General features: G+C 42.2%; 1 protein-coding gene across 9 annotated transcripts in view; it reads left to right on the top strand.

The window, feature by feature from the left end:
* Positions 1-10,408, top strand: part of IFT80 (intraflagellar transport 80) — a 122,909-nt gene extending 112,501 nt beyond the window's left edge. For all 9 annotated transcript variants that reach the window (XM_078147247.1, XM_078147245.1, XM_078147244.1 and 6 more), the window contains 2 exons: positions 297-420; positions 9,941-10,408. In XM_078147247.1, coding sequence (XP_078003373.1) covers positions 297-420; positions 9,941-10,048 — 232 coding nt within the window. In that variant the 3' untranslated portion in view covers positions 10,049-10,408. The remainder of the gene's footprint in view (positions 1-296; positions 421-9,940) is intronic.
* The last annotated feature ends 14,508 nt before the right edge of the window (positions 10,409-24,916 follow it).

Below are 24,916 nucleotides of genomic sequence, written 5' to 3'. Positions count from 1 at the left end.
ATGTTGATTTTTTTTTAAAAATTATGATTACAATAGTTGAAAAAGACCTGAATTTAGAGTTTAGCTGTCTACTTAGCAGGAGAAATCCTTGACTGACTTGAAATTGGCCCAAACCAATTGAATTATTTATTATATGGAAGGAAATACATGGAATGACTCAAAGTGGTCCAACAGGGTTGCGTATTGCAGCCTGGTGAGAGTCAAAGTGAAAACAACAGGGTCGGTGTGGGCAGGGGCTGCCACACTGGTGGGCTCGGCCTAGGCCCTTCATCCTCCCTCTCCATTTCTTTTCATAGGGCCCTTGAGTTGGCTGTAAAGCACAAGACACACGTGGACACGGTTCTTGCATACCGGCAAAAGTTTTTGGAAACGTTTGGTAAACAGGAAACTAATAAGCGATATTTACAGTATGCAGAAGGGGTAAGTATTAGTAGAAGTTAAAATGCCGATAATAATATCTTATATGAATATAAGTAATAATTGGGTTAAAAAGAATTTTTCCAACCTTGCAGTAGTGATCTTTAAATTTAATTACAGCCTTTCCTTATGATGTCATGGCCCCAATTTGACTTGTTTCCCCTGATACTTCTGGAATCTCTGCTATACTGTGACTAACCTTTTTTTTTTTTAAATCACCCACATGCCACATCTAGACTTAATTTGTCATTAACTCATGCTCTTAGACCTTGATGCAGTTTCAGAGGTCTTTAAGATGATTCCCTGAGCACCTGATTCCAGAATGCCTGTAGGGAGTCAGTCTCTCCATGAGGAATGAAAGGAAGAAGTCACTACAATGCTGGGACCCAGCTGGGACCCAGTGGGACTGTTAGATTGGGAGCCGCTTGGGGCAGAATCTGCCTTTTGCCTTTCTTTGTGTCCTCAGCACTTAGGACAGTGCCTGGCACTTCATATTGGTTGGCTGACCATCAGAGTGTATGGACAGACCTGAAACAGATCTCTTTAGGAAAGAAGACCTTCCCTAGCCCTAGGCTCAGGAACTCCAGCCCCTTCCTAAGCCAGCAGGTAGAACAAAGTTCCTCATCACATTACAATGCCAAGCAGTCTAGAAAATTCTCAGATCCACAGGCTTGAAGGAGTGGGAGGCTGGGAGGGCATGTCTGCAGTCAAGCCCCTGTATGCAGCACCATTCTGCTTTTTCTTTATTGTCAACATTCATTACCGTATTGGGCTGAATGTAGAGTACACTCCCTACGCCCAAAGCTGGCTTGTACAAAACCTGAACACTGCCCATAATTTGTTATTTTTTTCCCTTTCAAAGAGGTTCCATTTTAGTGCATGTAGCCTACATTCCTACAAGTATGATGAATGTTATGTTATGCCCTGTAAAGAAGAGTCTCTACCTTCCAGGAAATTGTATTCTATCCAGCAGAAGCATACATTCTTACTTGGTTTTCTGATTCATAGCACTATAAATCCTTTTGAAATATAGAGCTTCTTAGTATCACAGATTTTATTGATTTATTATTTATCATTAGTAAGTCAAATGAGAAGTTAGGAAGGAACTTTTTAACACGAGGAGTATCTTTAAGTGTTTTCTGTCTCTATATCTTATAAGTGTAGGTGTTACTTTCATTCTTTCCACCATTATGTTTTTACTTCCTATGTTTTCACAAAAATTTCAGAACCAGAAGATGTCTCAGGCTTCCTGTCTTTCCCATTTCCTCATTTCCCGTTGGGGAAAACTGAGACCCAGAGACAGGGAATGAGATTTGCTCAAGATCACAAGTGGCAGCCTCGAACTCAGGGCTTATGATCCCTAAGTCAGTTTTCTTTCCATGTTACTGTACTGTCTCTAGCACTTCTTTTAAGGTTACAGTAATTGAAGACTTAGCTAATTAATGGCCAAGGGCCTTTCCCTCTCCTGTGAGGGAACACCTAATATCAGTGTCAGCTGAGGAAAGACTTATTATTTAAGGTAACTGCTTTCCATCAAGAAATCTTAAGAGGTCACATGTCATATGAGTCTAATCTTAGGAGGGTACCTTGTCTTCCTCTTTACCTTTACTAGGTTTTTCTTGTCTAGTTCTGTATTGCCTGGTTCTGGGGAAGCCACATATCTTGCTAGAATACCAGATTTTTCCTGTTCTGCATCAGAAAAACCTAGAAAGCAGCTCATAGATTGCAAGATCTAGCAAACAGCCCCATCCCTCTTACCATCAGTTGGTTTTCTGTCCTTGCACTTGTTGGAATCTTTCAGAGGCTATGGTGTTGAAACCTTTTGGGTTTTTCAGGATTATCCTTTAAATGATCATCTTTGTTGTGTGTAAACTATTCTAAAACATAGAGTTTGCAGGAATATAACTTTGGTGTTGATGGAAGAGTCTCAGTGATGGATTATGAGAGAATTGTGGACCTGAGAAGAGAGAACACAGAGCACTCGGGGAGGAGCAGGTTTTAAGGAGCCCTCCAGTGCTCGATTCCCACGAATACTGGAGATCGCACTAGAGAAAACAGCTTGCAGGCCAAAAACACCTGTGCAAGTATCTCTGAAGTAAATCTCTGTGGTCCTCAAACCCAACTTAACTTTTGATCATCCATGGTAAGGGAAGAGGCCTCAGGATGAATGAATGAATGAATGAGCACTTAGTGTGTGCCAGGCGCTGGCCTAGGTGCTGAGGAGAGAGATAAAATGAGGCAGGCCTGGCCTCGAGAAGCTTTTGTTCTAATAGGGGGACTCAGCACATATACTGCGAGTGAGGACCAGGGAAGAGAGACCTAGGGAATCGCCGGGGTGGTGAAAATTGATCCCCCAGGACAGCCGTCTGCCGTGTCCTTCCTGGAAGCAATAGCATGGATTTGACTGCTCTTTCCAGAGCAAGAGGTGGCTCTTATGAGAATGGACAGCTGGATGGGCTGTAAAACAGCGTGGTGTAGTTTGGGGCTTAGGGCCGGCTACAGCTAGTGACGTAATTGAACCTGGGCTTCACTGAACATGTGAGGGTTCTAAACCTCCTATTATCCAGAACCAAAGAGATATTGCAAAAATATTCTATGTTTAATTTTGGAGTATCACCTGAAGTTGATAACTATGTCATCATCATCATCATCATCATCATCATCATGGAATATTTATTAAATTTCTTCAGCATAGGACAATGGATACTTCACAGACCACACAGAAGAAGTGAGTCTTGCTCCAGTGAGCACAGCCGAGGTGGAAGAATGAGCACACCTTTCTGATCGACTCAGTTTTGAAGACACGGGGTTTTCTTCCATATCAGAAGCCAAACTGAATCACAAATACTTCGGAAATTAACTTTTAAACTGTAGTCTGTTTCAAAGACCCTCTTTCTCAGAAGCAGTCTGGAGTCAGTTGTTTGAAGATGATGATGACCTTGCTTGTAAGGTTGGCATGGGTAGATGATCTCATCGGACCTGCACACAAGGAATTATGGGAGTGTGTGGAGGAGAGGACTAATCTCTCTACCACATGGGCTTGAAATTGAACAGTATAAAAATGGAGAGTTTTGGTTTCCTCTCTGAAGAGCTCCCAACATTATTTTCTAAAAGTTCAGGTAGATGATTCTTCTAAGAAACTCCCTGCACTTCTCTGAGTCTGTGATGCCCGGACAGCAGAGTCTGAGTTTGCACAGACCAGTCCCATTGTTGGTCTTGCGAAAGATCGTTATGTGACGTGGTAGAGAAGGGGTGGGCCTTAGATTCAGAAGGCCCTCTGGGGGTCCTGGCCTGGTGCTTCTGCCACCTTGGCTCTGGACACATCATCTCTCCTTTCTCAGCTTTTCTTTCCTTATCAACTTTTCTTATCTGCATAATAGATATGACAATAGTCACACTGTCTGTTTCAGAGTTGTGAGAATCTTTATGAAACTTGAAATCCTGTAGAAAGGTATGCTGCTCTAGTTGTTGCTTCTCCAAAATTCACCTTTAACGTTCCCTCCTGGGAGGGTCATGGCCTGATCCCAAGAGGGGACCGGCTAATCAGAGGCTGAGACCCCTGTGTCCCCCAAGCACCCCTCCCTTCTGCTCCCTCTGCCCCATTTCTGATCAGCTGTGGGCCCTTAAACTAGTCGCTCCTCACAGACAGCAGCTGCTCAGGGGCCCTTGGGAGCATTCTGCCCCCAGCTCACTTCGTGACTGAAGCTGGCATGGCGGCAGTGATCAGTATGAACCGTACTCCTTTTTGTTTTGCATAGGATGGCGTAAGCCACACAGGATGAACAGGCTTGAATGGATTGTGAAGTGGACCCCAGATATCACTATGTTAACCTTTTCTCCCAAAGCCTGCCCCTCTTCCAGGCCCCCCTATGAACGTTAAGGGCACCACCGTCCTCCTGGATGCCCAGGTTTTTACTGCTCCTGCATCATATCCAACCATGTATCCATCGTTTGCAAATCTACTATCTGTGCCCCATCTCTCTCATACACCCTCTTCTCCAACACTGCCACCCCCTGGCACATGCCCTCATCACCTCACACCTGGACGATTGTAGTAGCCTCACAAGTTGGTCTTCCTGCCGCAGTATTTGCTCACCCCAATCCATCCTCCCCTCAGCTGCCAAATTGATTTTTCTAAAGTGGAGGTCTGACCACATCATTCCTGTACTCAGTGAACTCCAGCTTTATCCATCATACTCCCAATGGGGAGTCCACACTCCCTGTTGACTATAGGATCGAATATGATTTCATCTTTATGTCATCCTTTTAACTCCCTATTTTGTGTAAGTTTTATAATGTACATAATTATTAGCACAGTAGGACATGTATATAATTTGTGTAAGCATAAGTAATATACAGATTGGAGGTGTGTGCTCAAAAATGTTCAATGATAAGGGTTGTGATCAAAAACATTTGGAAACTGCTGGTCTTCAGTGTCAATAAAAATAGTTTTCACAAACTGGATAGCTGCCAAAGGAAAACATTTATTCTCAATAATATGATAGCTTTCAACCGGCAGTCTGATTTGTAGAATATGAAATGCTTCATGTGGATGTTGGCAATTTACTTGATGACTTCTGGTGAGTGACAGGTGTCTAGTGGGCCATCAATAAATGGTTTTATTGTGATTGATTTCAGAAACATTTGTGAGCAAATTTAGTTCTGGAGGACGACCGAAAGGTTCATCAAACTTTGTCTCCCTCTCACAAATATGTTTGTTCAATGTAAACAAAAATCATTTTGCTAATTTTGCTATGATCTCAGTGAAAGATGAACCCTTCAAGTACTTTTAATGTTTGTTGCACCTTTCCATGAGTTGGTCCTTATGTCTTGGCACAGACCTACACTGAGTACTAACAGTAATGGAACCCTTCTAATTTCATTCATTGCATATAATATGCATAAGGTATATGAAGAATATTTTTGTCTCATAAAAGATAAAACTGTTAACTTTTGATTAATAACTTGGTTCCGTCAACATGTAATATATATTTATATGTGTGTATATGTATATATGCATATACATATACACATACTTATGTGTATATATACATATATATATGAGTGATTTATAAGAATCTCCTGAGCACCTAGTTACTCTAGATTTTTACATTTTGAGCCAGATGTAGGAGAGCAAGTAGTACCTCCTTTCATGTTACCACCCTTCCCCCATACTATCTCTCCATACCCCTTAGAAGTCTGGTTCACTTTTTTTTTTTTCTTTTCTTTCTTTTCTTTTTTTTCTTTTCGGTGAGGTAATAGGGGTTAAGCAACTTTCCCAGGGTTACACAGTTAGTAAGTCTGGTTCACTTTTGACCTGGGTCCAGGAGTTTAGCCTTGTTCCATCAAAGATAACTCCCAGTTCATTTTAGGATCTGAGCTCTTATTTTTTCTTGCTTTGGACAGGACACAGACTGCCAGGTTGACCCTAGAATTGACTCAGCCCTGTATGTACCCCCTATGCTGGAATCACTTTAAGGATGGGCCATGTCTCATTCTAGTTACCTCCCAACAGAGTGGATTCCTGGGCCTCTCTTAGATCCTTAAGCTTGGAGATGATAAAATAAGGTGATATCAAAGGTGGGAAAAGTTTGCACAGCAGCCTATCCCGCAAGACCATTTGGCTAATAATATTTGGTATCTCATTAGAGCCTTGCATAATAAATAGACTTCAGGAAAAACTCAATCTAGAACAGGATTTTTAAAGTCCTTCGTAGCAGGTCTGACAGAAGGAAGTCATCACAATCTCAATGATTACAAAAGCAAAGAAAAAAAGTCTGCAGTGGAGTGAAGGTACCAGATCATCTTGGTTTCCTAGACATCATGTAAAAGCCTCAGTCATATCATGGTCAATCCAGTGTATGACAGCCTTCTCAAAGTAAGAGAATTTTTACATGTTCCTAATTAAGAGAGAACTCTCCAGTCAGAAGTGGAAAATATGAGTAGTAACCAAGCAAAACTATCTGTTTATTGGTACTTCTATACATATATGCACATACATATACATACACACACACACACATAAATAAAACACTATCAAACTTGTAAACTAGAGCCATCATAGACATAGCATCATGACTCTCCTGAAATTGTGATGTTAAATTTAATCTTCATAAATAGGAAAAGGGCAGGATTTGGAAGGCGATTACCAATAGAATGCAGTCTTATTATGAACAGCGAGCACATCAGTTCAGCTTATTGGCTGAGGAATGATGAATTTGTAATAACAGCTTGCATTTCTGTGGCACTTCCCAGTTTGTAAAGTGCTTTCCTCCAAACAGCACAGGGTGGGAAGTCATGCAGCTGTCGTCATCTCCATTTTATTGATCAGGAAGCTGAGGCTCAGAGAGGTGATGGGGTCTCCCTGCACTCGTAAAGCTCTTGCATCCGACCAAGGAGGGATGGAAACTCACCAAGTCTCTTTCTACTGGAGAACCCTGCTTTGGTGTCCTCTGACTAGAATGAGCCAGTCCATAGAAGCTACCTATAGTGCTGAGTGGGTACCCGCCCAGTTGTCAGAGAATCGAGCAGTGGCCACACCGGCCTTGACCATGCCTTCTGCCACAATCTGCAGTGGATGTCCTGTTTGGTGACAGGGTGGAGGATATTGAAAAAGCAGTGAAGGAACGGGAAAGCTAATTCTGATGTTCTCCTGGAATCAGTGTCCACAACGCAGTTGTTCTTAGCAGGGCACTCATGGGTCAGAAGATCAAGCACAAGAAACCTGGTCAGCGTGCTCACCTAAGCAGATGTCTTCCTTCAGTGCCTTCATATTAATTGGATACTTTGAGTTAGTGGTGCTTCCAGCAGGAAGACAAGCTTGGCAGGTCACTGAGCCTCTTGGTGTAGGGAGAGGGGGGCTCTTGAGTGGACCCCCCATTCTTTGTGGCCCCCTCTGAATGCTCCCACTGCTAATGTTGGCTGCTCTTCCACCAAGCTGCTGCTGAGATTGGGGCACCAGGGCCGAGGTGTCACACAAAGAGAAATGATCCCTGAAGCCGCATATTAACTTACTCTTTGAATGCCCTCGTTGTAGCTCTCATTTGTTTTGTTAATGACTTGCCAGTCACATTTCCATTTGGTGCCTGTGAGTGTAGGCCACATGTTTGACTCCTCTGTTCTAGAGAAAGTGTTGGGCTTGGAGTCAGCAGACCAGGTTTGAATCTTCTCTGCTCCATGACTCCTGGGTGATTGCTTCTCCTTGTCTAAGCCTAAACTTCCTCAGCTGTGAAATGAATGAGCTGGACCAAATGCTCCTAAGGTCTCTTCCCGGATTAAATCTAGGGTCCTATTCAAGTGAGATTTTAGAACGTAATTCTGAAAAAGCCACCCTGACCCTTCCCTTTTCCCACTACCTGGAGCCATGTGCCATAGCATTCCCAGTTTGTTCAGCGATAAGCGATTAGTAATTAGAGCCAGGGAACACCTGCCTAGGTATCATAAGTACGTCTCATGCTCATTATTAAAATTCAATTAAGCAAACATTTATTAAGCCTCTGCTCTACATAGGGCATGCTAGACACTAGGGGTGCAGAATCAAACATCAAACGCTCCTTCCCCTCAGAAAGCTCCCGTTCTGCTAGGCTTGCGTGAGTACGAGGTGATTTAGGCGTGTCACTAACAACTGGGGGAATCAGAGAAAACTTTACCAGAGGAGATGGCAGCTGAGCCGAACCTTGAGGGCTCTGGAGAGATGGGATTGAGAAGGGAATGCGTTCTAGGCAGAGACTGCACACAAGGAACAACTCTAACCTGGATGCATGTGAAGTCAGGCTGAAGGGGGGGTTCAAAGCCAGGCTGAGCAGTTTGTTTTTCTAGCAACTACAGGAAAGCCCTGAAGGCCCTTGAGACCAGGTCTAAGTCAGACGAGCTCTTGAAAGATTGCCCTGGCCAAATAGCACCAGACAGTAGAAATGCAACAGCCTTTGGTCTGTCCCCCCATTTGCAGGAGGGGTTCCTCAGAAGATAGCTGTTCTGGGTTCAAGTGATGTACTCTGTGTATTTATACACCTAAAAGTCAAGTATGTGATCCCCTTCCTATATGACAGCTAACAGGTGGCTTTTGTGTAGTGCTTCAGAGTTTGCAAAGTACTGACATTTGTCATTTCATCTGACCGACAAAGGTTAAATGGCTTGCCGAGGGTCACCGCAGCCCAGCTCCTAAGTGCGAGGTGGGATTGGAACTCAAGCTCCTGACTCCACCTTTCACTCGTCAGCCAGAGTCTACAATTAGCTCAAAGCAAAGGCATCTCCTGGAATAGCATAATAAGATTTACAAAAGAATGTTTCTCACCACAAAGGAAGGATGGCACGTATTGAGTAACTGCTGTGTGCCACGCACTGTGCTAAGAGCTTTACAATTATTATCTCCTTTGATCCTCACAGCAACCCTGGGAGATAGGTGCTATTATTATCCCCATTTTATAGATGAGGAAACTGAGGCAGACAGGTCACATGACTTGTACACTTTCCCACACATCTGAATGAGCCAGGACAGAGGTTGCTTCTAAAGGGCCCATGAAGGAACATGAGGTTTTGATAGGCTCATTTACACCGAGGTGAAGTTAAGTCTGCTACAGGTTTAGGTTACACAACCTCAGCTGGGCAATCCTACAAACGCTCCTTCCCCACTCCCTCTCTCAGTCACTGCAGAGGCGCCTCCAAACTTCCTTCCTCCTCCTGCTCCACTCCTCATCTCGCCAAGAGCACTTTCAGCCTGCTCCATCTCACTGTAGTACACCTTCCTCCCTAAGTATGACTTTCTAGTCTCATTGGCTTGTCCCGTGGCATGAGGTCATCGAAACCTCTGCCCTTCAGCCCTGAGTGATGGTGTCCTGTGATGCCATTGAGACCGACAAGCTTCAGTAATGGACAAAGAAATCTGGAAAGACTTATGAAATAATGAAAAGTAAAAACCAGGCAGGACAAAGGAAGGAGACTCTTGAGTGTGGGCTGCTCAACCAGAGAGGAAAAGCAATGAAAACACACCTCAAACCATTCATCAGATAGAAACCTGGGAGGGAGGAAGCTGCTGGAAAGTTGTGGTGCTTTGTGCATTGAAGTTAAGTGTAAATGGTTCCTAAGTGAGATTAGTGGGTCGGACTGATGTTCAGTATCACGCCTTCAAGAAAACGATTTATTTTTTAAAAGCTCTCTCCCCATGACGAGGTGGGGCGTGTTTCTGGGGGGTGGTCTTTCCCATGTAGAGCCTGGTGTCTGGTCCAGCCTTGAGAGGGTCACCATTGCCTCTGTCTCCCTGGCCACTACCAGCCCAGGCCAAGTTGGTGCAAATGACTCTTATGTTTAAGAGATTTGTTATTTTGAAGTTAAATTACTGCTCGCTATGCAACGGCGCCACAAAAGCAGCCTCTCGATTTGGGCTGAGTCTCTGTCGTCCCCTGGGTATAGCCTCAAAGGTGCTGCTTTCTGGAATCTTGTCCTTTCAAAGACACAGCCCTCCCATGGTCAGCTAGGAAAAGTGTAATCAAAGGTAAAATTAACATTCTCCTTTTCGTTTCTGTAGCTCCAGGTAGACTGGGACAAAATCAAAGCCAAGATCGAGATGGAGATCACTAAAGAACGGGAACGGTCCTCCAGCATCACTGGCAAAAACCTGATGGGTAGGCACTGAGTGGGGTGGGGGGGGGCGGAGCCCTGCCAGAGGGAGGCTGCCTCTTTCCTGTGAGCCGGCCAGCTTTGCGTCCCCCAGGCCAGCCTTTGGCAGAGGGTTTTCTCCTCTCATGGTTCCTCTGTACCTACCTGGCCATCCCTGTCACAAGAGTGGTTGTATTCCCTATACTGGCATTCCTGACTGAGTCTGTGGCATAGAAAGCATTGATGCTCTTCTCCAGGGTCTGAATTCTTTGGACAGAACTATCATAAGCCTGTTCATTCAACTTTCCAAAATTGTACAATGCTCCAAATTGTTGTTAGAGTAAAAATAAAAGAAGATGGATTTGTGAAAACACCAGGTAGATCATTAGCATTTGTGCTTAGGGTTTTCCTCCAAAGTAAAGAGAATGCCATATAACTTTTCTTACACACACAAAGTTCTTATTGAAATCACCAAGAAGGGATATGACAAAGCTCCAAAGCTATGTCTTGACCAAGTGTATGTGTTTCAGGATTCTCAAATCTGGGACTTTTGGAAGTGGCCTACACAATGGTTGCCTAAGATTTGGGATTCAATGTAACTTTCACCATTGTTTCTTTCGAGATGTTAAATGCTTTGGAAAGTGTTGTGAACAGCAGTAGGCGTGATTTGCTGCCATGCCTGGCCCCTAGGATTCTGTGCCTCCCTTAAGTGAAATTTTACAGTGAACTCTTTTTATTAATCTATCACAGTAACTTTTCTCTGGTTATTATGGTCTATCAGTTGTTAAAATTTATATAAACAAGTCTTTATGTACTTATTTCCTATGTTAACACTAAATAGTTTTATACTTTTTATGAATTTAAATGTGATGTAATGATTGCAAATATTGTTAAACACAAATATTTCTTCACCTTTCATAACCTTATTAAATAAAAGATAAGTTTATCCAATAAAGTGCATTTATACTTATCACTTGATGCTTTCATCAGAGGCCTTAACTATTTTAGCTAAGTATCTATAGGGTTCTTTTTCTGAAAACTTGTTAATGAATGGTGTTAAAATACTGAATGTAATATCACAGAGGGCTGGGTGGCTCGTGCAGCTGGCATATTTAATCAGTGACAGCTAAGTTTCTGTAATAAAAGAAATCTAAGACACTGTAATATGGCACCAGCATCCCTCCCTCCCCAAACCCCCCCCCCCAGCCAAAAAGTGAGCTCCTTAAATGTCAGGGATCAAATCCTTGCGTTTGGATGTGATGTGGATTGGGCTTCGTTGCCTCTTGAGTCACTCCTCAGCCATCTTTGAGTTCTGATTTCCCTGCTGGCCCTGTTCCTGACTCTGCAGACTTCAGTCTGACTCTACAGCTGTCTCATCCTCACTTTGGACCTCACTGAACCCACCTTATGAGCCTTTCTCACTCTGTGCTAGCCCTTTGCAAACCATCGTGCCCTTCTCCCCTGGGGGGAGCCCAGGCCAGCCGGTCAGCCTTTCTTCCTTTCCCTTCCAGCTCTGTACCTGATTTTTCCAGCTTCGAAAGCATGCCTCCGCTGTGGGAGCCTCCATTTCTATGTCTCTCTCTCTCCCACCCCGTTTTAACTCCTTTTTGTGTGTTATCTTCCCCTGTGAGAAGGTAAACTCCTTGAAGGCAGGGAACTGTCTTTTTTATTCTATTTGCATCTCGGGGATTAGCATAGTCCCTGGCACACAGTGAATACTAATAAAGGTAACCAGGGGGTGCCACCCTGCACAGAGCTTGGGGCCTGGAATCAGGAAGGCCGAAGTTCAAATGTGGTTCCAGGCACACTGGCTGTGACTCTCAGCAAGTCACTAACGTTTTGTCTTTCTCAGTTTCCTCAACTTTAAAATGGGGATAATAATAGCACCTACCTCCTGGGGTGGTTGTGAGGATTAACTGGGACTATATTAAAGTGCTGAGCACGTAACAGGTGCTTAATAAATGCTTGTTCCCTTCTCCCTCCCTCCCACTCTCCCTCCATTCCTTCCTCCCTCCCTTCCTCCCTTTTTTCCTTCATTTCTTCCCTCCCTCCTTCCTTCCCTCCCTTCCTTCTTTTGTTCCTCCCTCTCTCCCTCCCTTTCTTCTCCCTCCCTCCCTCCCTTCCTTCCTTCCTCCCTCCCTCCCTCCCTTCCTTCCTTCCTTCCTTCCTTCCTTCCTTCCTTCCTTCCTTCCTTCCTTCCTTCCTTCCTTCCTTTCTTTATTTCTTCCCTCCCTCCTTCCTTTCTTCCTACCTTCTGTGATGACATTCTAATGCTCAAAGCAATATCTGCTGTTGATACTACATGGAAACCTGGTAATTTTCCATGTTCTGGAAATTACGAAGAACTGTGCACTGGAAAATTCACCAAATATATATTTTTTTAGAATAGACTTAAATTCAGTCTAATCAGGTTATATGGGCAGAGCCTTTTTTTTTTTTGCCAGAGTATAAGAGAAAAAGGTTGAAAGCAACTGCAATGCAATCCAAAAATATAATTTCTCCCAAGGAGACATCTTTTAAAAATGTTTTGGGTAATTTTTATTGACATCATCTGTTTTAGCAGCACATTCCTTTCCACATTTCTCTGTCTTCTACCAACGAAACATGCCCTGTAACGATTTAAAGAGAGAAAAAGCGGTTAGGCATACTTACCCATGCACTGACCATGTTTTCCAGCATTCACCTCTTCAATTAAGGGAACAAGGTACATCCTCTCCTCGCTTCTCCAGGGCTGAGTTTGATTGTTACAATTACACAGCATTTAATTTTGTTTTTATTCATTTCCTCCATTCAGCATCCCTTCAAAGAAGGGAAGAAGCAAAGGGCCCCAGGCTTCTCCACATCTTTGCCTCCATCATTTCTTAGGGCACAGAAATATTCCATTGCATTTATGTGCCATAACGTGTTCAGCCAACCCCCAACCAAGGAACATTTACTTTGTTTTCAGCTGTTTGCTACCACAAAAAGTACTGCCATAAATATTTTGTTGTATATGGAGACTTTCAGTCTTTGAGCTCTTTGGTCAATCAGTCATTTAACAAGTGTTTATTGTACCAAAGCATTGTGGGTAAGTGCTAGGGATACTAAGAAAGGAAAAAATAAGAGGCAAAAATAGTCCTTTTCATGAAGTGTACATTTTATTTAATAGGGGATGCAACATGTAAATGATTGGATATATGTGGCATATATCCAGAAGGGATGGCAGACAATCTGAGAGGGGAAGGGACTTGCAGCTGGGGGTTGGGGAGGCGGGCAGATGGCCAATGACTTCCTGCAAAAAATGAGACTTGAGCTGAGTTCAAATTTTCACCTAGCAGTAGGATCTCTGGGATATGAACATTTTATCCACTTTGGAGTGGGGATACAGTTGGAAATTGCTATCCAGAATGGTTATTCTAATTCACATCACCAACAATGTATTAGTGTGCCTTCTTTCCTCAGTCCTTCCAATGTTGACCACTTCTCTCTTTTCTCATCTCTGCAGATTTGCCAGGTGTGAGGTAAAATTTGATTTGCATTCCTTTTATTCATGATATAGAAGGGTCTTTCATATGGTGGTTCATAGATTACAATTCTTCAGCTACAACAGATGAGAAAACTAAGGATGAATTACAGCTAGCAAGTAGCAGAGCAGGACTCACAACCACATCATCTGACTTCAGAACTAGAACTCGCGACTCAATGGTTTAGAATTCCTGCTTTCACTCGCTGAAGTCCAGTATGCCAGGTGACAGTGTCTGCCATGATTTCCCATTTGTAAGATCAGAATAGGGTGGTACTCTAAGGCTTATTTAGGCTGCCCAGGAGGCAGTGGGTTCCCCTCACTGCAGGTCCAGCAAAACAGAGTGATCACTTGTTGAGTTTTGGTACTAAGGATTTAGCAGGCATGGCGTGGACTGGATGGCTCCTGAATTGTTTCCCAACTCTGAGATTATTTAGAACTGGATGGGCCCTTAGAGGTGATCTAGTCCAACCCAGGATTTAACCTCGTTCCTCTGACTCCAAATCCAGTCTTCTTTCCACTGGACCATGTTACCTTCTATTCTTTAGCTCTGTGGAGTGGAAATTGAGAGTTCTCCTATTTTCTTTTGCCAATAATAATACCTTAGCTACTTTTGCTGTCTCAAATTGTGCCAAGGAAATATATCCAGCATTTTCAAATATTTTGATTCATAACAGATCATGGCTGAACTAAATTAGCCCATGAGCAGTCCCAGCAAGGAGCTAATAGTGACAGTTGGAAGCCATGTGAGGCCATATTTTTATACCTTTTTCCTGGTAAGAAAGGGACTCCAAATGTTGATCACCAAGCAATCTGCTATTTGTCTCTCCAGTATCAGTGCATGTTGGAGAAAAGAAATACATGAGGGTCCCGAGCCTCACTTTGACCAGGAATCCTAAAGCCAAGCCTTCTAATTTTAATTGAGTTATACACACACACACACACACACACACACACACACACACACACACACTCACACACATATACACATATACATATTTACACATATACAAACACATATACACATATGTAATATACATACATGTACATGTATGTATATGTATATATATATATATATATATATATATATACACATATATGTATATCCCCCATTACACTCGACTCTGGAATTGCACTAAGTGCTGAGTTCATTTGGGGAGGTCTCTTTGGAAATATGTATAACCCAGTTGGGTGAAGGCCCTATTGAACTGAGCTGAGAGCCTATAAAATCACCCGAACGCAGTATCGACCTCCCTCTCCGCTCAGAAAATGAAAATGCATTTTAAAAGGAAAGTCTTTCATCAGGAGTAGGATAATTAGTAAAGAAATTGGAAAAGACCCTTAGAACACAAGCTAGGGCTGAAAATCTCATTCCCAAGGAACTGATGTAGAAAACTCTCTCCTCCAATATTATTGTTCTCTAGGGTAGGGAGGGCATGACAGATGTCTTTGATACAGGTGGAGTGAGGCTCCCCAGCTTCACTCCCACAGCATCCAGATGCCCACTTGGATTGTCCTCCAGCCTTGCCACCTTTCCACAGTTTGAATGTTTCCTTTCTTTGCAGTGGAGTGATGGCAAGACAGATTGAATATGGAAGACAAGAGAGTGGGACAGTAAAAAAACTAACAAATATTCATTAAGTGCCTACTATGTGCAAGGCAGCAGTATAACATACTAGTAATAGCTAGCATTTATATAGTTCTTGAAAATGTGCAAAGAGTTTTACATATATTTCATTTGATCCTCACAACAGCCCATAAACCCCCCATTTTACAAATGAGGAAACTGAGAAATAGAGTAATTTGCTTAAGGTCACACAGCTGATAAGTGCCTGAGGCAGGATTTGAACTCAGATCTTCCTGACTCTAAGGTCATCGCTGTGTCAAATTCAGCAGCTTGCATCACATGTTAAACTTAGAGGCCTGAATTACTCTCCCATACTGCCTGAGCTAAATTAAAATATTTATCAGGATAAATAAAAATATAAAAGAACATAGATAGTTAATATGTGGTTTTCTAAATCAAGATGCAGCCTGCAGGGATCTTTATGTATGGTTTAGTAGCTCCCATTTCTATTTGTTTGACACCACTGTTCTACATTCTTAGTTATCTCCATCTCCATTTCAAAGGGAGATGTCCCAAAAATCTAGAAAGAAGAGCATCAAAGAAGGAAGATCAATAGTGTCAACGACTGTGGAGAGGTCAAAGAGAATGATTGAGAAAAGTTCATTGGATCTGGCAACTGAGAGATCATTAGGATCATTAGTGACTTTGGACTTGGTGGATTGATAAAAATCAGAAGACAGATTATAACGGGCTAAGAAGAGAGGAAGAAGAAAGAAAGTAGAGGCACCTTTTCAAGAAGTTTCATTGCAATGGACTGAAGAGATGTGCTGGTGGTGGAGATGGAAGGATCAAGTGAGGGTTTTTTCCAGATGGGAGAGATGTAGGCATGCTTATTGTTGTTGTTCGTCCTTTGTTCTGGAAGAGGGACAATGGCACCAGGACGGTGATGTCTTGACTTGCAAGTGAATCAGATTTCAGTGAGGCAGAGGCATGTATATAGGCAGCAGGGAATGAGCCAGTAGACAGGGGGAATGTTGAAAATAAGTAGAAGAGTGGGGATGATAGAGGGGACTGTCTGTTGGAGGAATGAGGACAGAACAGGATCACTTATGCAGGTAAAGGGTTAGCCCTGGTAAGGAGGAAGGCCACCTCATTATGTGAGACAGGGGTGAAGGAGAGAGTGATAGAAAGCATCTGAATGATAGGAGATGAGGAAGAGGGGAGAAGGGGGAACTCATGGTAAATGGCCGCAATTTTTTTTCTGTAGAATATGAAGGAAAGTTCTCAGTTGAGAGACTGGGGAGATGGGAAGCCATGGGAAGATTGAGGAGGGATATAAAGGTTTGGAGGAATTGCTGTAGAAAGAAGGATTAGTGAGTTGAGAAGGGAGGTATAGTTGGATTGCCTAACAGCAGTGCCAGCGACCAGTTGAAGCTGTGTAACATAAATTCATAGTGGACTCAGAACGGTTGCCTGATTTTCTCCGTTTTCATTCAGCAGCATGTGTTTAGGCATGAAGGTGATGAATGTCAGGAATGGTCCAAGGAGTTGTCAGTGATATGTTAAAGGGGCTAGGGATTCAAGAGAGGAAGATAGTATAGAGTTGAATTGGTTCACAAAGGAGTCAAGATGGGGAAAAGAGGAGAGAGAGTTTAGTGCAGGAGAGTTGGCCTGAGAGTGGACTGAGGGCTCAAGGGATTGGAGGTCATGAAGAGTAGGGTCATGAAAAGGAAGGCAGAGGGAGAGGTGAAAAGCCAACAGATCATGGGCAGATGAGCATATTTCTTATAGCACAGTATATTCATGCACCATCAATCATTTATCTGTTCTCCAACTGATTAAAAACACATCTTTCGAATACTGACATATTCTATGGCTGTGACTTATGGAACACTATCATCTTGGGGAAAATAAAATTGAAGATAAGCCAGGAAGCAGCGGGAAAATACATGGCAGGTGCAAGCAAGTAGCAAAAGATCCCAGAGGCGACTTGTGAGGACAGGAAAGACTGGAAAAGAAAAAGGGCCAATCATACAACAGATAGACAACCTGAGTGGCGTATCGGTACCTTCAGGATACTAAAAAAGCAAGGCCTTCATTACCTTGGGAAGATCTTCTGTTAGGATTTATGGAAAAGCATAGACAAGAATCACATATGGAACTGATCCAACCATTGTGGAGAGCAATTTGGAACTATGCCCAAAGTGCTATAATCCAGCAATACCACTATGAGGTCTGTATCCCAAAGAGATAAAAGAAAAAGGAAAAAGGATGTACAAACATATTTATAGCAGCTCTTTTTCTGGTGGCAAAGTATTGGAAACTGAGGGGATGCCCGTCAATTGAAGAATGACTGAACAAATTGTGGTATATGATTGTGATGGAATACTTTATCCTATAAGAAATGATGAGCGGGGGTGGGAGGCAGCTAGGGGGTGCAGTGGATAGAGCACTGGCCCTGGAGTCAGGAGGACCTAAGTTCAAATCCAGCCTCAGACACTTGACACTTACTAGGTGTGTGACCCTGGGCAAGTCACTTAACCCCGATTGCCTAGCAAAAAACAAAAACCAAAACAACAAGAAATGATGAGCAGGATGGTTTCAGAAAAACCTGGGAAGACTTAGATGAACTGATGCAGAATAAAATAAAGTAGAACCAGGAGAGCAGTGTGCACAGTAACAGCAATGTTGTTTGATGACCAAGTGTGAATGACTTAGTATTCTGATCAAAAAATGATCCAAGGCAATTCCAAAGGACTTATGACAAAAAATGCTATCCATCTCCAGAGAAAGAACTGGTGGAGTCTGAATGCAGATCAAAGCAGACTTTTTTTTTTAACTTTATTTTTCTTACGCGGTTTTTTTTGGTCTTTTTTTTTTTTAACAACATGGCTAATATAGAAATGTGTTTTGTATGACTTCACATGCATAATCTATATCAAATTGCTTGCCTTCTTAAAAAGGGGTACGGCAAGGGAGGGAAGGAGATAATTTGGAACTTAAAATTTAAAAAAAATACTAAAAATTTTTACATGTAATTGAGAAATATTTAATGAAATAAATAAAAATATATCGGGGAGAAAAAAGAACCATATATGATGAGAAGGCATGGTGGGAGTGCCCAAACCAGTGCAATTACACCAACCGCCAAGAGTCACTGCGTGATCAGTTAAGATATTGTGACTTGTTCAAATATGGAGACAGGGAAAATCAACTATATTGTCATATGCCAATAAGCAGCCCAAGTAGTCATTATGGAAAAGCAATTATCAAAATCATTAAAGAGATCTAATTTATGCTTTGGTTATTAAGACTAATTGATAATTGAAGGAAAATGTTCTTTCATGAATCCCTGTGAGTATATAAAAATTATGTTTGGTGTTCCATTGAAAACTTGAATTTCATAGTGGGGCTCCAAGATTTACATTAGGGCATCATGTGCTACTTAGTTTAAGACAATGTCATTTTCCAGAATAGAAGACTTAGCAGAACCCTAATCCTGTAATTTGATAATTTTCTTTCCTGTTGTCTGCTTGGGCCTTTTATGTCACAGATCATAAGGCCATAGAATTAAGTCCAACCTCCCTCATTTTACAGATAAAGAAACGGCCTCAGAGAAGGAAAGTGACCCACTCAGGGTCATAAAAGAAATAAATGCCGCTGACAACCACAAATTCAGTAAGCGGGAGAATTCATTTTAACCCTTAGAATAAAAGATTCTTTTTTTTTCTTTTAAAAGTGGATCGTAGTGTAGCTTCCCCTCTGAGGTCATTCTCCCAACTTGCATTAGCTGACTAGGTTACCGGTGATAGATTCGATGGAGAAGTCTAGGTTGTCTGTGTTTTCATTAATCAGGGCAGGGGCACACACTCCGTCCCTTACAATAGTAACATAAATGTAGAGCCAGAAGGGAATTCAGAGGCCATATAGTCCCAGCGCCTTATAAAGGAGGAAACTAGGGAGGTTCCATGAATTGCCAAAGACGGACCAGTAGAAAATGTCAGAGGGCAGTTCTGAAACCCGGGCCTCTCATTGCAAAGTCAATGTTCTTTGTCTCTTTGTTGGAGCAGAAAAGATGTCCAGCATTTCATTTTTTTATATTTTGAATTTTAATTTTCAGTTCCAAATTCTCTCCCTCATTTTATCCCCTTCCCCACCCACTGAGAAGGCAAGAAATACAATACCTATAATATGCATGAAGTCCCAGCATTTCTTTAAAAAAAACTGTTTCTGTTCTTTAAAGGCAATGAAGCTAAGTCAGGGAAGAGGCACTTCTGTGGATCCCGACAGTGGCAGGAAACGATTTTCTGAGACACCTATGAGGGCCATTTCGTCGGTGGAGAGTTTCCACACACAGAAAGACTTTTTTTTTTTTAATGTGATGTAGGCCTCCAACCAAGGTGCTGTTGTATTATTGATAGTGGTTCCTTTAAAAAGCAACTGATCATGACTAATGGCTCCCTCATTTAGCACACGAAAAGCAAGAATTGATGCTGAGGCTTGTGGGACACACATAACTCCCGGGCACAAATGGGAAGCAATTAGGTCTCCATTCCAAAAGGCTGAGCGGCCTGTGACAGTAAGGGAAAATGACACCAGGAGGCATTTGAGAGGCTCATGCCGTTTGGAGTTATCGCATCAGGGGAATATTCTCTTCTGTGAAAAGGAAGGGCTGAAATGAAAACTGGACTCATTATTAAACTTGCATTCCTAGAAGCAGGAAATTAAGCCATAGAACCAGGTTTGAATAATAAGCTCTGTTCCTCCTGGCAGCAAGCAGGGTGCAGACTAAAGGGTGCTTGTCTCTGGATTGGGAAATGAGGGTTCAAGCCTAGACTAGGTTGCTTTCTACCTGTGTGATCTCAGAGCAAGTCCTTCTCACTCTAAATCTATAATCCTTTCTGAGTGACGTTGGGTAAGCCATTTCACCCTCCGGGCCTCAGTTTCCCTATCGGTAAAATGAGTGGCTCAAGCTAGATGTTCCCTAAGGATCTTTTCAGATCCCAAATCCTGTGACAGTCTTCCAGCTGTCCCAGTTTCATACTGGCTCCACATCACACAGTATCCTACCCCTCTGTCTGGATCTGCCTTTCTCCCTTCCTTATTTCATTTCCTGCATACTGTTTCCCTTTCCCCACCCTCCCACCCCCATTATATACTTCCAGAGTTAACAGCCATGTTTTGAAGTTGGGGTTTGGACTCTGGAAAGGACAAGCCACTGCTCCCAATGTTACAGCATCTGACTGGGATAGATTTCCTTCTCAGGGCCCCATTCTCTTCAAATGCATTTGCTCTGGGCACAAGAATTTATAGTTATGTGAATGTAACTATTCTGCGGAGCCTGTGCTTAGAATACCCTCTATCTGTCTCGCTACCTGCTGAATTCCTATCCAGTCTTTTAAGTTCAGGTAACATTGTAACCTGCTTTATTAAGTTTTCCCTAACCCTCCACCTGCTGAAAACCTTTCTCTTCTCTCTGCTTGAACTGCACAAACTTTTTGCTTAAACCTGTCTGGTGCATTCATATTATAGTTATTTGTGTATGTGCCCAGTTGATTGTAAGCACCATTTGTATAGGGTGACATCTTCTATAAACATTGTACAAGCCCTCCACTCTCACCCCCACATCTACCACAGTTGTCCCGACTCAGTAGAAGTTAATAAGTACTCAATTCAGTTGAGTTTTGTGAAACTTCTAAATAGATTACGGCAGCATAAGATAAAATTATGTAATAAATATATTGATTTATGATCATTGTACTGGCCTCATTTCAATTTTATTACTTGTGTAAGCAAGACCATAAGAGGAAATTTTATTTTACCTTTCATTTACACTATTTTGTCCTTTACCTTTCCTTAAACTATTATTATGTCTTTCCTGTCATTAACCACGTGAAATAAACATCAATTGGTTCTTTATGGTTCAGATAGCAGACTGTATAGCCTTTGTTTCATTTCTTTTTCTTCTTCCTCATTTTTAAAAATCTCTTATTATGCCTCTGACCTATGGTAATTTTACCATAATTTACCACACAATTTTACCTAAGGTAAAATTCAAAACTAGTGAAGCTTCCAAAGTGGACTTTCCAAATGCTTTGGAACTGAATACTTCCTGAAAACTTTTACCTCAACGACATGTTTCATTGATTAAGATTGGAAGACTTTGTGGGCCAGAAGAAGTGAGCAAACTTTCCAGATCAGTTGATCCACCGTCTACCACCAATGCTCTCTAAACAGGTGATTTCATAGAGAGCCCGACAACCTGCACACAAAACTTAGGTGTCCTAGAAAAACTCAGCGAATGGTGTCTCCTAGCCAGCCGGGGCCCACAATACAAACCAAAGGCCAGAGACGCAGGGGTTGTAGCTTTTCTCTGAGGAATGTGTATATATTTTGCTTTGGATCTGTGGGGTTAGTTTCATACCAACCATCAGTGCTACGCAATGTCAACGTCCGCAGATTAGACGCATGTGTGTATATACATGCATACACATATATACAACACACATATACACACACCTATATATGTATGCACATATATATGTATATGTATGTATATGATGTATTGGCACAGCTAATAGAAAGGTGGACCTGGAGTCAGGAAGACTCATTGTCCTGAGTTCAAATTTTGCCTCAGGCACTTACTGGCTATGTGACCCTGGGTAAGTCACTTAACCCTGTTTGCCTCAATTCCTCACCTAGGAAATGAGCTGGAGAAGGAAATGGCAAACCACTCTAGTATCTTTGCCAAGAATATGCCAAATGGGGTCATGGAGAGTCAACCGTGACCAAAAAGCAGCTTAACCAAAAGAAGTATGTACAATGTGTGTGTGTATGTGTGTGTGTATGTATGTATATGTGTGAGATATATATATGTAGATATGTATAGATATATACACACACACACATCTATCTATCCATCTGTCTATCATCAGTCAATGTACACTCATGACATGGATTGGTGACTCACCCCTCCCTGGTTTTCTCACGGCACAGGGACACCAGGGCAATGATTGGTGGGGAGATAAAGTATTATCTATTTCCTCTGCTCTCAAATTACCTTCAGAGTTTTTTGTTTGTTTTTTTAGCATTGCATTTTATTGAGGTAGTAAAGGAGGAAGAATAGTAGGAGGATATAGTCTCAGTCACCTCTAAACTGTTGCTGAACTTTTATTCTTCAGCACATAGAAGTGGAGGCCTCTTTGGGGCTTGCTGGGCTCTGTAAAACATTCTTATCTGTGTTTTCCCAGAGTTAAGGAGTAACAATGAAGATGCCATTAATGCTAGCTATTGGTAGCATAACAATAGCAATTAATAACTACTAAGTTTTCTCATAATGTTAGTTTTTTACTTAATTTTCAACTCTCCCAAATTACTAAGAATAACTAACATTTACATAATACTTTAAGGTTTGCAAAGCACTCATCATATATATTAACCCGCTTGATCCTCACAACGACCCTGTGAGGTTGGTGCTGTTATTATACCCATTTTATAGATGAAGAAACTGATGTTGAGAGAGTCACATGGTTATTGTCTGAGGGAGGACTTGAACTCAGGTCTTCCTGACTCCAAGTCAGTCTCCACACTCTAAACAAAGTGTTCTTATCTTAATCTCCCGGTTTGTTTGTTTCAAGGATACCTTTGTCAGTTTGCTGAAGCATATGGATCCCTTCTCAGAGGAATGTTTTTAAATGCATAAAATAAAATATATAAGATTATAGAAAGAAAACCTCATTATATTGAAATAAAGTTGTCATTTTTTTCCAACCAAGTTCATAGACCCCCTGAAATCCACCCAGGTTAAGATCTCTGCCCGAAGCACAGTATCAATACAAATATGATAAACAGGTTAATATTTACTCAGGGCTTTCCTTTGGCATTTCATATTTGCAGGGTGTCCTGTGTCAATGAGATCGATCAGTAGGTAAGAACATGGGGCTATGAAAGGCACCAGAACATCAACAGAACTAAATATTAAAAAAGAAATGCAACTTTTATATCCTTGTTCCTTTTGATTGCAGAACCAAAGTGAACTTACTGGGATATTGTGGTATCTTTAAAAATTTATCAAAGAACATTGTGTTAATCTGGAAAGAGTAGCAAGGTTAATAAAAGATCCTTTTTTCAAAGCAGTGTTTTTCTTTTCCCCTGATTTCAAGTTTCTCTCCACTTGAGATAAACAATACATAAGAGGATTAATAAACCAATCAGCATTTATTAAGCATCTGCCATATGTCAAATACTATGTTAGGCACTGATGGTAAAAAAAAAAAAGAAAAAAAGAAAAAACTCAACCCTGTCCTCAAGGAGGTTACATTGTATCGGGGGGAACAATATGTACTGCTAAACAGTGTAGCCTATTTTGGGCTTGCTCTCAACTCACATCTGTGAATACTCACTGGTCAGGTCCCCAGGATACATTTCCACTGCAAGGTTCTAGAGGTACTCCTGAGGAGTTAGAGGATCTTTCTAATTCTATTAGTTTGAGCTCTTATTCCAGGGTGGTTCACCCCAAATTCAATTTCTAGTCAAATTCATATTTCCTCAATATCATTGATGCCATTGAACAGTGTCCCCACTATCAATTTAGCCAGTTAACGTTTCTTAGTTTTTACAAAGGGATATTAACTGAAGAGACATAATAAGAATCAAAGTAAAAAAATGTCTTTCCTAGGTTTGGAGACACCCTCCATCCTCCATACCCTGGGCAAAGTGGATTCAAAGTTAAAATGCTACAGAACATTCACCCACCAAGTTCATTTTTTAATTCAACGTTACCAATGGACAGAATCACTCCCTTACTTTCAGGACATAATGGGTCTTGGTCAATACACTGCTAGGCTATCTCCTGTAGGTCACTCCTTGGGGCCAAGCTCCTTGCTTGGCCTCAGCTGCTAGCAAACTCTGGAATGGAATGAAATTCCTTAAATGTTGAGCTCACACAAGACCAAAGGGTTGAAGACCCTTCCCCTGACACAGCCTTGCCTGGGAGGTCCTGCACTCATTGGCTCTCCTGTGGAGGGAAAGACCCCCACCCTCATTGGCCTTCCAGGGCTCAGAGAACCATTCTTACACTTGTGGCCATAAGGAAGGAAAGAATAATCCTTTCTTCATTCGAGTCTCACTCTCAATTCCTCTCTGATGGTCAACCCAAAGGGCTTTTCATCATCATTTGTTTAAGACCTTAGCTTGAAAGGCCAAGTCCCTACTACATCCAGGGCCATCTCCAATCGTCCTGAACTCTCTGTTACCGCTGGACCCTGATGGCTCTGGAGGAGAAAGTGAGGCTGGTGCCTTTGCACAACCCTCCCTCATGTGAATCCAATCCACTGGCACATCATGGCATCACCTCCCTGGTGTCACGGTCCTCCTGGAGAACAAAGGACAAGCAGCAGCAGCAGCAGCAGCAGCAGCAGCAGCAGCAGCAGCAGCAAGCCTGTAGGAAACAATTGGAGAATATCTGTAGATGCTCTAAGGAGAGGGCTGAGCCCCTCCACCCCACATTATCTTGAACTTCTAGAAACTTCCAGGTTCATCAAATATCCATGTGGGTCCCATGGGTGTGCTCCCAGGACTGGGCTCTCCTTGCTTGGTCATGTGTTACATAAAAAATTCAAAATGCAAGTGAAAGGGGATGGAAAGGGGTGAAGCCAATAAGTTTCATGTAGGCATCTAGGGGGCGCCATAGTGCCCAGAGCGCTGGAGCTGGAGTCAGGAGGCCTCGTCTTCCTGAGTTCAAATCTGACCTCAGATACTTACTAGCTGTGTGACCCTGGGCAAGTCACTTCACCCTGTTTGCCTCAGTTTTCTCATCTCAGTATCTTTGCCAAGAA

The sequence above is a fragment of the Phascolarctos cinereus genome, unplaced genomic scaffold (assembly GCF_003287225.1).
Source record: "Phascolarctos cinereus isolate Bilbo 61053 unplaced genomic scaffold, phaCin_HiC Scaffold_7;HRSCAF=346, whole genome shotgun sequence".
NCBI lineage: Eukaryota > Metazoa > Chordata > Mammalia > Diprotodontia > Phascolarctidae > Phascolarctos > Phascolarctos cinereus.
This window is presented reverse-complemented; position numbering and strand designations above follow the sequence as displayed.